This window comes from Uloborus diversus, chromosome 3 (assembly GCF_026930045.1).
Source record: "Uloborus diversus isolate 005 chromosome 3, Udiv.v.3.1, whole genome shotgun sequence".
In the NCBI taxonomy this organism is placed as follows: domain Eukaryota; kingdom Metazoa; phylum Arthropoda; class Arachnida; order Araneae; family Uloboridae; genus Uloborus; species Uloborus diversus.
In genome coordinates, this window is record NC_072733.1 from 208,089,220 (window position 1) to 208,103,296 (window position 14,077).

General features: G+C 32.2%; 1 protein-coding gene across 1 annotated transcript in view; it reads left to right on the plus strand.

The window, feature by feature from the left end:
- The window catches only part of LOC129218541 (fibroblast growth factor receptor-like 1), a 98,489-nt gene that overhangs the window by 29,136 nt on the left and 55,276 nt on the right, over nucleotides 1-14,077 (plus strand). Inside the window, exon 3 of the mRNA XM_054852838.1 lies at nucleotides 9,573-9,674. Within this exon, the coding sequence (XP_054708813.1) occupies nucleotides 9,602-9,674 (73 nt within the window). The 5' untranslated portion in view covers nucleotides 9,573-9,601. The remainder of the gene's footprint in view (nucleotides 1-9,572; nucleotides 9,675-14,077) is intronic.

A 14,077-nucleotide genomic window follows, 5' to 3' on the forward strand; every position in this document is an offset into this window, starting at 1 on the left:
TTAACTTCCATTCCGTCTTTTTTTGCAAGTTTGGTGTTTTTGGTTTGTTTGGAAATATTTTCTTTTTTTTCCACTGTTGAATTTTTCAAAACTATTCATTTTAGTTTTTCAATCAATTTTAATTTCCTTTGTTTTAAAGCTTTATTTGCTTTGAATTTTTATTTGATTTTAAGATGTTCTCATCAGTTTCTGAGCAATTCTGGGATAGTTTGAGTAGTTTTGAGTAATGTTTTTCAATTTCACGTTATTCCGGAATTTACAGTAGTTAGTTTGTAAATGTACTGCGGTTTTTATTTGTCTTGTTCTTTGATTTGTCTTACTCCAACTTGAACTATTTGCTCCTTTAGGGTAGTTTAGGTGATTCTAATACTTTCATCCTCATCTTATTCTTTCTGCTTCAGAAGTTTTGTTTCCTCTCATAGCTAAACAGACCGCTCCAGTTAGCTTTTTCATTTTCCACACTTGAAAGACTTTGAGTAAACAATTTTAACTTCCATTTCATCTTTATTTTGCATTTACGCTGTCTTTTTTGTTTCCTGAAATCTTTCCGCTACTGAGTTGGTTTTATCAGTAGTTTTTCCCTCAGAAAAATAACCTTTGCTTCTTACTTATGACTGCTAAATATTAGAACTCATGAATAAAAAATGAGAGTTATAAAAATCACTAACAACAAAATAAGCCAAAGAAAACCTATTTTGCCTTATCTTATTAATTGCTGACCTGAAATACCAAAAGGTACTAAACTAAAAATAAATAAAAAAACGGTAAATAAACTAAAAATGATGAAATAAAATAGCATTACTGAGTTTCAATAAATGCTGAAATTTACTTTACAAAAACTATCTGCTTTTTGTTCCAGCACTGCTTGTAAAATAACTCTAATTAGTGAGACACCGTGATTAAAATTATAAAATAAAAAAAAGGAATAAAAAATAGTAAAATAAATTAAAACTAAACTTATAGAAGCAATTTTTAAAAGTAAATCAATTAACGAACCGAAATTGGTAAATAATACCTACCATTGCTTGACAGAAGCAAAAAAAAAAAAAAAAAAAAAAAAAAAAAAAAAAAAAAACCGACTATATATGTATAAGATAATGAATCAAATAAATAATAAATGAATCCAGAGAAGGACTGCTTGTGGGTGTGGGAATGCAAATGAAATCTCTGATATCACCAAAGAAACGAAAAAGTAAAAAAAAAAAAAAAAGAAGGGCAAGTGACATATTACGGTTTTAAATGCAAAAATTTGAAGTTTCAGTTTCGAAAATTGTCAAAAAGAAATAAAAAGCTATTCATCTTTGAAAATTCTAAAAAATCTAATATCTACGTTAGAAGCTCAAAACAAACATCGTTTTAATGGTTCTCTTCGCGAACAATTTTATAGACAAAATTTAAGGATTCAGGCATCTAGCCACCACACCATATCTTTCAGACTTTGGGTTACCTGTCAGTTAAAGTTAATGACTACGCATTAGGGTGGAACGAAAAAAACAAAGTTTTTATTTTCGAATCGTAATAGTGCGGAAAAGTTGTGATTGGTGAAGACTTACAAAACAAAACAAAGATTTTTAAAATCGGATAATATCTTCCGATCCCGCAACGAGCCTGAATATTTGAAAAAATGGAAAATTTCGTGTTTTCTTAGTGATTTTTCAAAAATTTCGTTTTATGTTTCTTTTTAAAGCTCTAAGATGGAAAAGTTACGATTGGTGAAACCTTCAGAAATTGAAAAAAAAAATTTGAAATCGAATAATACCTTCTGATCCAGAACCAAGCCTAAAAACTCGAAAAAGTTGAGAATTTCAGGATTTTTCCGAATTTTTAACATTTTTGGATCAATGTACTTTTTTAGGCTACAGAACGGAGAAGTTACGTTTAGTGAAGACTTCAAAGTGAAAAAAAAAAAATCTTTTTAAAATAAAACAATATCTTCCGATCGCGCAACGAACTTACATGTTTGAAAAAATGTAAACTTTAAGCCCTTTTTTCAGCTTTTTTTTTTCTTTTAGTTTCACGATCCTCATAAGTTCGGTATGAAATACTAATGGAAGAACGTTTGTTTATAAAACAAATGTGATATTTCAATACTAGAACCTGCCTGTAAATTGTCCACATGGCCCTTTAATCCCACGATACTTATATTTGTTTATGCCGCTTAGTACAGTGTATGCACCTAATACAAAAATTTCACAGACGATGCCATTCATGGTTACTGAACAATTCAAATATGTCGATACTTATCTGACAATCTAAAACAAGTTGTTTACCCTGTCATTGAAAGAAACTCTTTCTTTGCGCATCCCGAAAACCTATTAATGGCAATGGTGTTTGATGAAAGGGGGCACGTAAGAGAACTAGCATTTAAAAAACGTCTTAAAAGCCAGAGAATCTGTTTCTAAAGGCAAAAGCATTAGAAACTTTGTCATTCCATCTCTAAATTTCGAAGCAGAAGGTTACACAGAGATTATTAATTGGAACACGACAAAGCTATCTTCTCCACCTTTTCTTCGAAAAGTTCCTAACAAAGGCATTGAAAATTTTATTGTAACAGGCACTATACCCGACTGGGATATAAAACTATTCCTCTGCCATACGCAAGCTGTCGAAAGATGTGTGAAGCTATTGACGGAGGCTTCACTCAAAGTGTGTGGATTTAAATCAAAAGATGGCTACATAAGAGCAACATTGAAATCCAGATCAATTATGCCCGAATTTTCCAAAAAATCTGATTATAAATTAGCTTCAACAACTAACACTTAAAACAATAAGACTTGTATACTGGATTGTAAATTTGGTAAATATTTTATAACTTTCTATTATTTGAAAATGTTTCATTGTTGTAAAGAATGGTAGTTTTGCATGTTTCGAAGATACCTTAAAAGTCAAGAAATAAATTAATGTTTATGTGTAATATAGGGTTTTTTTAAAGGCTTTTCCTTGTAACACCGGGGAAAAAAACAACAAGAACAATTTTATTTTTAATCACTATAAAAGATGAAATTCTCAATTTTTTTACTTTTCATGCTTGTTCCTGGATCAGAAGGTATTATTTGATTTCAATACGTTTTTTTAAATTTCTGAAGGCTTCACCAATCGTAACTTTTCCGTCTTAGAGTATTAAAAAGAAACGTTGGAGCAAAATTTTTAAAAAATCTCTAAGAACGCATGAAATTTTCCATTTTTTTTTCAAATTTTTAGGCTCGTTGCGGGATTGGAAGATATTTTCCGATTTAAAAAATTTTTGTTTTGTTTTGTAAGTCTTCACCAATCGCAACTTTTCTGCACTATTACAATTCGAAAATAAAAACTTTGTTTTTTTCGTTCCACCCTAGTAAACAACTTGTTTTAGATTGTCAGGTAAATATCGACAGGTTTGAATTGTTCTGTAAGCATGAATGGCACCTTCTGTGAAATTTTTGCGGTTCTTTATTTCGCTAATGGGGCGTATTAGATGCATACACTGTACTAAGCGGCATAAACAAATATGAGTATCGCGGGATTAAAGGGCCATGTGGACAATTTACAGGCAGGCTCTAGTAATAAAATATCACATTTGTTTTATAAACAAACGTTCTTCCATTAGTATTTTATACCGAACTTATGAGGATCGTTAAACTAAAAAAGTTAAAGAAAAAAAAAAGCTGAAAAAAGGGCTTAAAGTTTACATTTTTTCAAACGTGTAGGTTCGTTGCGCGATCGGAAGATATTGTTTTATTTCAAAAAGATATTTTTTTTTTCACTTTGAAGTCTTCACTAAACGTAACTTCTCCGTTCTGTAACCTGAAAAAGTACATTGATCCAAAAATGTTAAAAACTCGGAAAAATCCCGAAATTCTCAACTTTTTCGAGTTTTTAGGCTTGGTTCTGGATCAGAAGGTATTATTCGATTTCAAATTTTTTTTTTAATTTCTGAAGGTTTCACCAATCGTAACTTTTCCATCTCAGAGCTTTAAAAAGAAACATTAAAACGAAATTTTTTGAAAAATCACTAAGGAAACACGAAATTTTCCATTTTTTCAAATATTCAGGCTCGTTGCGGGATCGGAAGATATTATCCGATTTTAAAAATCTTTGTTTTGTTTTGTAAGTCTTCACCAATCGCAACTTTTCCGTACTATTACGATTCGAAAATAAAAACTTTGTTTTTTTCGTTCCACCCTACTACGCATGCTATACCTATGCAATTATATATTCGTCTGTACATCACACATTTCCTGAGATACAGAAATAGACATTATATGAAGCAGTGAGAAGCAAAGGGGATGTACGAGTAAGTGCCAAAATTAAAAATTTGGAGATAACCAGTACAAATAGTAGGAAGCTCTCCTCTGTCTTCGGGCAAGAGATAGTACTAGTAGCTCTGGTAGGTGCTGCTGTACAGCATGATTTAGAAAAATAAATAAATGAAACCTTACCTAGGACGTCATCTTTCAACGTGTTTTACTCAAAACTTGAAAATATCCACTTACATCCCTTTGTTTCTCACTGCCTCATGTAAACATTTCATGCATTAAAAGAAAAAAAAAAAGAAAGAAAAAAAAAAAAAAAACGAGCTGATGTGTGACACATCAGCTCGTTTGATATCACATGACTTCCTTTAACTCCAATTTAATGTCATTTCTCCATTATTGGCAATTTTAATGTGATTCAATAGTTTACTCTCTAAATATCACCAACAGTGGCCAAATTGAAACAGATAAAAAAAAAAAAAAAAAAAAATTGCCAAATATGTCGCCAGTTTGGCGACTAAAATGGCGATAGTAGTCCTGGCCAAGTGTCCGGCAAATTATAACACCACTTGAGTTTACATCGAAATTAACAATGATTTCCCCCCAAAAAGGGGCAAAGACCCCTTTAGAAACACCCGAACAAAACCAAAAGGGGAGGTACACAGCTAGACCCCACTAGGAGCCTACGTACTAAATTTCAACTTTCTAGTACATACCGTTCTTGAGTTATGCGACATACATACGCACTTCCGCACATACATACGTACATACAGACGTCACGAGAAAACTCGTTGTAATTAACTCGGTAATCGTCAAAATGGATATTTCGCGTGTCTACACGTTCTTAGGCGCTTATCCACGTGTGGTCGAGTCGAAAAAAAATCTCAACATTCATTCGGGGGTGAGTAAAATGGAAATTAAGGTCGATTTTTGAGTGAAAATATTTTTCGTCAATACAATACTTCCTTTTTGTAAAAGGAAGTAAAAACGATACTATGTTTGAACCATTGAGAAGAGATAAAATGGAGAGAGTGAAGACTTTTTCTTACGTGAACCGCAGACCCCAAGTCACGGGATAGATTTTAAAGCAAAGCATTGGAAGAAATCAGGTTTTTTTTCGCAGCTTCACGCAAAACGTGTCAACCATTCGTCGTTGTTGAGTCACGTGACGTGGAGTCGTAGCCCCAAACTTTTGTTAAGCCAATGATCAGACTCTCTCCCTCCATTTAAGGTTTAAACCTCAAATCTTTTGATAAAGGTATATTTTTATTTTTCTTTTACAAAAAGGGAAGTATCGTATTCGCGAAAAAATTTTCACTCAAAAATCGACCTTAATTTCCATTTTGCTCACCCCCAAATGAATGTTGAGTTTTTTTTCGATCCGACCACACGTGCATAACCTAAGAACGTATAATTGCCCAAAATATCCAGTTTGACCATTCCCGAGTTAATTACAACAAGTTTTCTCGTGACGTCTGTATGTACGTATGTATGTACGTATGTGCGTCACATACTCAAGAACGGTATGTCCTAGAAAGTTGAAATTTGGTACGTAGACTCCTAGTGGGGTATAGTTGCGCACCTCTCCTTTTGGTTGCATTCGGGTGTTTCTAAAGGGGTCTCTTGCACCTTTTTGGGGGGAAATCATTGTTAATTTCGATGAAACTCAAGTGGTGTTTTAATCTGGCGGACACTTGGCGATATATCGCCAGTCGTTTGGTCGCCAAATTTTGTCGCCAACTTGGTGACAAATTTGGCGGGTGTTTTTTTTTTAAAATCTGGTTTCAATTTGGCCACTGTTGGTGATTTTGAGAAAGTTAACTATTGAATCACATTAAAATTGCGAATAATGGGGAAATAACATTAAATTGGTGTGAAAGGAAGTCATGTGATGCAAACATCAGTTCGTTGTTCTCAATATTCAAACTTTTAAACTTAATGTGATTTTCCTTACAATATTTTAAATCTCTATTTTTCCCCCCTTAATATGGAATTCTATAATTTTGGTGAACTATATATTTCTTTCATATTATTTTGCCGTGGTTTTTAGAATCATGTTTCGATCCATTTTTTTTTTTTGCATATGTTAGTATCTTTATGATATTATAACGCCGATTTTAACAGTTCTTATTATCTCTGAGAATTCTTATGTTATTCAACAATGTATAAAAAGCTTGTTTAAAGAAAGATTTGAGTTCACATTATGGTAACTCCTGGTAAGATAATTTTATTATTTATTTGACATTTTCTGATGTTTCGCAACTTTTACTGAAACATTAAAAACGTGTTTTCAACTTTGAATGTTTAGTCACGTTATTAGCTTAAAAAACTTAATTTTGCAATTTCTTGAGCCAAATCTTGCGGTTCATATTTAATGTAAGAATTTTGCATTTTAATTTAATTTTTTACGCTCTTTGTTTAGTTTTAATGTTTCATTACCTATTTTTACGTTTCATTTTTAATTTGAATTTTTCTATTTAAAATTTTCTATTTGCTTTTTGAATGTCAAGTGTTTGTTGCATTGCTTTTCATTTTGTATTTTATTTCGGTGCTTCGATTTTACCCAAGTATTAAAAAGCTTTTTTACTGTGTCAATACATAGTCATAAAAACTTCTTTTGTAATGTTTTGAAAGACACTCCCAAGTGTTTTGTAAACCACTAATGTGAACTCAACTCTTTTATTCAAATATATTTCACTCATCACTCAAATATGAGGCATTCTGAGCTATAGTGGATCAAGTCCGTGAGCACTTCATTCACTTCATCTCTAAATTCTTTATATAATAAGAACCCTAAGTTCTTAGAGTTAAATGAGGCGCTCAAAGCTAAAGTGGATTAAGTCGAACATGGACTTGATCCACTTTAACTCTGATTGTCTCATGCATTTCTCGATCGTTTTTCCAAAAAAGTTTTCCCACCTCAGTATGGCAAAACATTCGAGATAACTATTTCTCCTAAGTTTTGGGAGTATTATTGAAAACTCACACAAGTACCTTCCTTTGCCTCCATCCTCACCACTATCCATGTTTCTTTTATCGCAGTTGGAAGTAATAAATAATCTCTGTTATCATGAGTTCGGCAAGCAGGAATTGGTAACCTGATCTCCATTCGGGAGTAACTCGGCTTCTGTACCACGCGGCAGTCTCGTGTGTGATAAGTGATATGACAACTCTCCTCCACTCTGTAAAATTAAATAGTGGGAGTAGACAAGTGGGTTACCATGTTTTGGCGGGAGTCCCAAAAGTTTTTACATTGCAGAGCCGCTTTGGCTTCGTTTGGCGCTGTTTTTCTGAAAAACAAGGTTTATGTAACTCGCCAGCTCACGCGTGCTTGTAACTGTCAGTTACTATCTTCTATCGGCGAATGAGCTATAAATCTTTGTCTGACAGATACCGCTCTTGGCTCTTTCACTAAAGTCAACCTAAAAGAAAGTATGAGCGGCCAGATCTCTAAAAACAAATGAGGCTTCATGTGTTTAAGATAATGCTAGGTAAGAATCACTTGGTTTTGGGCATTTGTAAATTCTGTCCCTGTGTAGGTGAATTAAAACACGTTACAAGATTTCTCGGCAATAAAACTCTGCCTCGAAAACATTTTGGAATTTAATTTAATAGGAATATTCTGCTGTAGAAAAAAAATATATATATATTTTCCTTCCTACAATAAGAATATTTCACAGCCAGATATTAAACGTGGACAGACTTATTAAGAAATCAGCAACCTCCTTTCCACTTTACTACTAGACTACACTCTCGAGTCCGCCGTCCAGAAGAGATTGATTTGCATTGGAAATTTGGAGGACTTTGTGACCATGGCTTATCTAACTTGCATCAGTTATAGTTAGAGAGTACGGAACATCTTCGACAGGCTGGCATCGAACCAATGACCCTCCCGTGGCGGATCTAATCAGGCCACCACAGACTTTCCGGTCCGAAAAATGGCTAACTTCTAACGAAATCTGTTGCGAATGAAGTTTTTTTACTTCTAACGCCTAAGCAAAAGCGGATCCAGGAAATTTTCAAGAATTGATGATTTTTTAATTTACTTACGTGACTGGTTTATACATGCTTGGGGGGAGGGGCAGTTATTTTTATCTACCGGAGGAAACCTCCAAACTCCTTTCTCCTAACCTCACTAAAAGCCGCCTGATATTGTATCTTTGATACTTCAATTCTTCAATTCCGAGAAGGAAATCTGAATTCGAACCCAATTTATTTCCTTAATGTTGTCAAAGGTAGCCTTCATTTGCGTTTTAAGACTTCAATTCGGAAAATTTGCTGTGCAGGGTCCCTCAAGGGAGGGGCGATCGCCCCTCACTTATATCCGTCCTTGCACTTAAGATTTGTCAAGAAAATTTTGAAACAAAACTTGATTAAATGTTTCATTCCCTGCGTTATATTATTATTAATCACTACCTCCAAATCTCATTGATAAGGTGCGTGGCATTCATAATCTTATGAATGCGAATTTTGAAAAGCAGTATTTACTTATATTTTCTAATAATTTCATGTACCTTTCTCCGTCTTTTCACAATAGCTTTAGTGCCAATAATTAATTGTTGAGCTCTTCCTGCCTTGAGTGAGGTATTAGAACGGTACATTTTGGTACTGGATTTGCTTGTCATTTCACAAGCAAAAGCTGTTATAAGAACTGCGGCTATTGTAATTTTTTTTTAAAAATATTTATTTGTTATAAAACTTCTTTTATCGAGAGACTGATATATTTAACTTGTGCGGTCGGTATAAATCTTGCTTTTTTGCTTTGCACCGTTCACACAAATATGACGAATTTTAAGTGGGAAATAAGAAATTGAGGGCTCATTTTAGTTCATGAAATGTAACGATTTATAACTTTATTTAGTTATTTAAATCAAACATTTAAAATATTTTCAAAAATAAATATACATTATTCTGAACAAAACATATCCTATACAACAATTTACATTTTTGTTCAATCGTTTCTTAAGCCTCAAAAAATTAAGATATCGCTTAGAGTGTAAAATGTAAAAAATATGTTCATAACCTTTCTAAGAAATGTTTTGTGATCTATACATATTTGGAATTAGAAATCATGGGATGAAAACCGTTTTTCCCCCATGATTGTAAAAAATTACAAGCGAGTAAAAACCTCATCTTGTGTTATGTCCAAAGAAAGAAGCATTTTGCAATGAATAGAAATTTCAGAGAGAGCAGAACTCAACTTGGAAAAGTGCTTAAATATGTTCAAATCAAAACTCGTATTATTTTCTGAAAATATTCTTGTTCTAAGGGAAAAGAAGAAGTAGGAAATCCAAGTTAAATGGTCCTGCTTTGAAAATAATCTTTCTCTTTTTTTTTTAGCATTCCAGCGGGGCTAAGATTAAAGAAGTATGTGGTCATCATTTAAGACTTTTTCCTGTGTCTTCGTCGTTTTGAGCTTCGTGGAAAAATCGTCTGCGCAAAGTAAGTGAATGAACCTTTGCATTAAAATCTTTTTAAGAAAGACTCAAGAAGTGCATTTTTCGCACGTTGAAAATCTCAATCTTTAGTTGACATTAAGCGATGCATTTTATTCTTAGAGTAATGTTTTTTTTTCCTCAGAAATAAGTTAGTAACGAGAAATTTTAAATGTGAGCGAAACTTACATTAAAAAAAAAAAAACATTTTTACACGTGGAGAACATAATTAATTAAAAGCGTCACTAAAGATCTTTGAAATGGAAATCCCCTAGCGCAAAGCTTTGTTTAGCTCGTCATACTGAAAATAAGCTTTTTGTTATCTGTCATGTGAAGCGTTCAGAGTTAAAGTGGATCAAGCCCATGAATCACTTGGTCAGCTTTACCTCTGAGCGCCTCATTCTGCACGAAGCACTCTGGGTTCTTCTTATGTGAGGTGTTTAGAGCTAAAGTGGACCAAGTTGTTCATGGACTGGATTATCTTTAACTCCGGACGTCTCATATGTACTGGGGCAAAAATACGAATTTTTTTTGAAAATTGTATGTTTTCTTTTGCAACTTTTAGAAATTGTAATTAATTTTTTTTGCCAACATAAACTTTTTAAACAGTTTTATTTAATTGTTTATTATTTTTTCCATCGGAGAAACGTAACTGTTTGCTATGTGATATTCGTTTCATCGTTCCTTATGAATTTTTGTTCATCATTTGAAATATATTCAACGTGTTCAAACCTCGCGCTACTATTTAAATTAGAACATAATGACCATTTTCTCTAAAATTAGTTTTAAAGGCTTTTGTTTTTTCGCCACAATGAACATTTTCTACTGTTGAAACAATAACAAATAAGTAAAATATTTCTCTTTCACGTAAAAAGAAAACTAAATCAAATTGCTTTTTTTAAACTGTTTTCATCATTTTCTAATAAATGATCTTTTGAGTGGGAAATTTTTAATCAAGCACATGTTTCCAGTTGTAAGGTTGCAAATGTAAAAAAAAAAAAAGTGTAGAACTGCGGTGAAATAAAAATTCCTGGTAATGCGAAATTTCTTAAGCAATCAAATTCTGTTTCATTACCCATTTTAAATCAGAAATTTAAATGAAATGCATGAGCTGTCACGTGTGGGACAAGATGTCCATTTTCCCATGGAATGACTGAAATATGTTTCAAGTGTTTCAAGATAAAAAGCTTTGTCTCTTCCGCAGACGTTTGCATTTAAGTTTTTTTTAACTCTCTCAAAAGCTTGTCAGAAGCTAACCTACCTGTGACATTCACATTTATGAAGCTTGCAAAATTCTCTATACAGCCTACTGTTTAACTCTTTGAACTGTTCAAATTTGAACGCATTACTGTTCAAATCCATTATTTTATCTTTTTTTTTTTGGTTTTAGCAATATTCTTGTGTGCTGTTAGGCCTCCTTTTCTTTCTTTTCTTCTTTTCTTTGTTATTACGTGAAAGAATGAAAAAAATCATATAAATAAAACCCTTTTAATATTATCTGTTCTAGTTAAATTCGTGATTTAACGTATTACACCGTATTTGCAAAGTCTGGTTGTGTTTGAGATCAAGAGAACGTAATCCCGATCGGAATTGCGTTTCACCCTATTTGGTTGCTTAATTCATCTCGGGCATTTTGGAATCAATTTTCTGTATTTTTTCCTGGATACGTACTTGAGTAACGGGAATGAAAATTTAAGCACACTTTTAATAAAAATTTAGTATTATCTTTAGTGTCTATAGAAATTTTTTAAAAATTTTAGATTATTTTTTTTTCAGGAAAGGTAAAATATATCAGTCGAAAAAATAGTAACACACTTTAATAAGACATCAAAAGATTGAAATTCTCTGAATATTGAAATTAATTTCTCTGTACACGAAAGTTCGATACCCCATTTACTTTTCTAGGTAATCCTATAGCTTATTTAAACATTTGTCAGAATGACAATTTTTTTCCATGCCTTAAGGGGGTCCGGGACACATTTTGAAATTTTTTTTATTATGTACTTTAGAGTTTTGATTTTTTTTTGAACTGATTCATCATTTATTTAATAAGCAAAATCATGACATAAATATGAAAAAAAATTTTTTTTTTATTTAAATTTAATTAGTTTTTTCAAAAAAAAAAAAAAAATGGGGTTGCTTTAAATTGCTATAACTCAAAATATTGTTGGTCAATTTTCAATTTTTTTTCAAAAAAGTATGCACTAATATCTAAGCTTTAATTTTTATTCGGCGATTTTAAAAACATTGATTCAATAAAAAATAAAAAATATTTGAAGAAAAATTTCGAAAAATTCGAAGATACTTTTATTTAAAAAAATCATAATTTTTTCAGCAAACGTTTTTTTCAAATTCGCCGAATAAAAATTAAAGTAAATTGCTTGAAAAAGATATGCTCCAAGTTTCATTACTTTATCTCTATCGGTTCCTGACTTATAAGAGTTTGAATGCAAGAAATCGGGAAAAATTGCATCATGGAGAAAAACGCGTTTAAAGTTTCAAAGTTATGTACACATTCGTTAGATGCATGCAACAAAAATAACTAACTTTCGTTCTATTTAAGGTAGAAACAAGATTCAAACGTCCTCTTAAGCAGAAAAAAACGGAGCAATTTTTCAAATTATAAAAAAAAAATGCAAAATTTGAGGATTTTTGTGTCCCGGACCCCCTTAACAGCAAAAGAAAATTTACCCTTCAAAGTAGAAGGTTTCTGCAAGAATTTCCTTTTAGTCTTCTTGATTTTCATTTTCTTTGATTCCGCTTTCATCCGAATAATTACCACTGCCGGTTCTATTCATGAGACATGAAGATATAATTTTCAAACACGCAAGAAAAAAAACAACCCTCTACTGTTATGTGATGAGCGCTCTTGCGGTGATGAAAGGGCTCTATACTGCAATCGTGAAAAAGCATTTTCTTTGCGATTTTTGCTTTGTAACGTTAATTACTAACTTATAGATCTAAATAATTTTTTTAAAAAGAATCATTTAAGTTAAAAAAAGATATCTGTCATGGGCCTGTGAAGAGGGTGAGGGTCAGCGAGTATACAAATTGGAGACGGACTTCTTTCCCATGCTTTGAATGATGATAATTATAGTGATTATAGAACGTTCGTATTTCTGATAATTTTACGCTTGGCGCCTCTGTGTTTTGGAAAAAATGAACTTCGCTGCAAAACTTTTAAAAACCTTTACTTCGTAGTAAAACAACATTAAAAAACAGATTTTCGAACTCTGTGGTACCATAAAAAGCATTCCTATTAAAACTTTCATAATGAACTATTTTGCCCCCTGATTACTGGTATCATTCTGAGACCGTCGGCTGTGTATTTATCTCCCATAACATCAGTTATTAAATGTGAGAAGCATGAAGAAATGTTTCGGAGCTGAAAATGAGTTGACTTTTATTTAAAGAACAAAACGGACGGTTTTCATAAACATACACATGAATCTAAATTCTGAAAATAAGACAAAATTGATTTTGCGAATTAAATATTTGAAAGAAACATTAAACTGTCCTCAGTGTTGCTGTTCGAGTACAAAAACAAAGTACAGAAAATTGTTGTTTTTTGCTTAAAATTTTATGGTGTATCAAAAGCGCTAGTAGCGGAAGTTAGATTAATGGAAAAAAGTGTAAACAAAAAATAAAAAACACTTTTATTTTACTTGAGTTGAATAAAAATATATGTTTTAGTGCATGGGGGGGGGAAGGGGGGAGGGAATGATACTTTGAATTTCATTTCATGTTTGTAGTTCTGTAGCAACGTACAAAAATAGACTGATTCACAGCTAAATATATGCATAAAAGTAGAAGATTTGCTCAGAGGAATTCGTAACGTCAGAGAAATGATTTTACAGGGCAACAAGAAATAACTTGGACACACATAATAGGGGAAGGTTGCCGTCAATGAACCACGTAGCAGTTTTCAATTTTTTTAGAAAGGAAATCCAACTTATTTTTCTCGTTAATTTTAGGAACAATTTCTCAATATATTTCTCTTTTGATAATAATATTCCTTTTCATGATAAATATAAACAGTAAAGAATGAAAATTAAAAATAAATATTTTAGCATGTGGTCCATTCATGGCAACCGGTTGCTATGGATGGACCATCGAGTTTCCATCGATGGACCACATTCTCAAACTAAAAAATTAATGCGTAGCATACAAATATTTATAACAGACGAACAATAAACACTACATATAACAATAAGTTATATAAAAAAAGATTTGTTTTCTAAAATAATTTGTTTTTGGAAAAGAGGAACATAAAATAACACCAGCACTCACACAACACACAGCTGTTGTCATCACACCTCGTTTCCCACTTGAGCTAATATCTTTTCAACCTTTTTTGAACCGTTGGGAATTTTGTTAAATCCATTTTGAAAATTTTTGTTTGAGACAAGA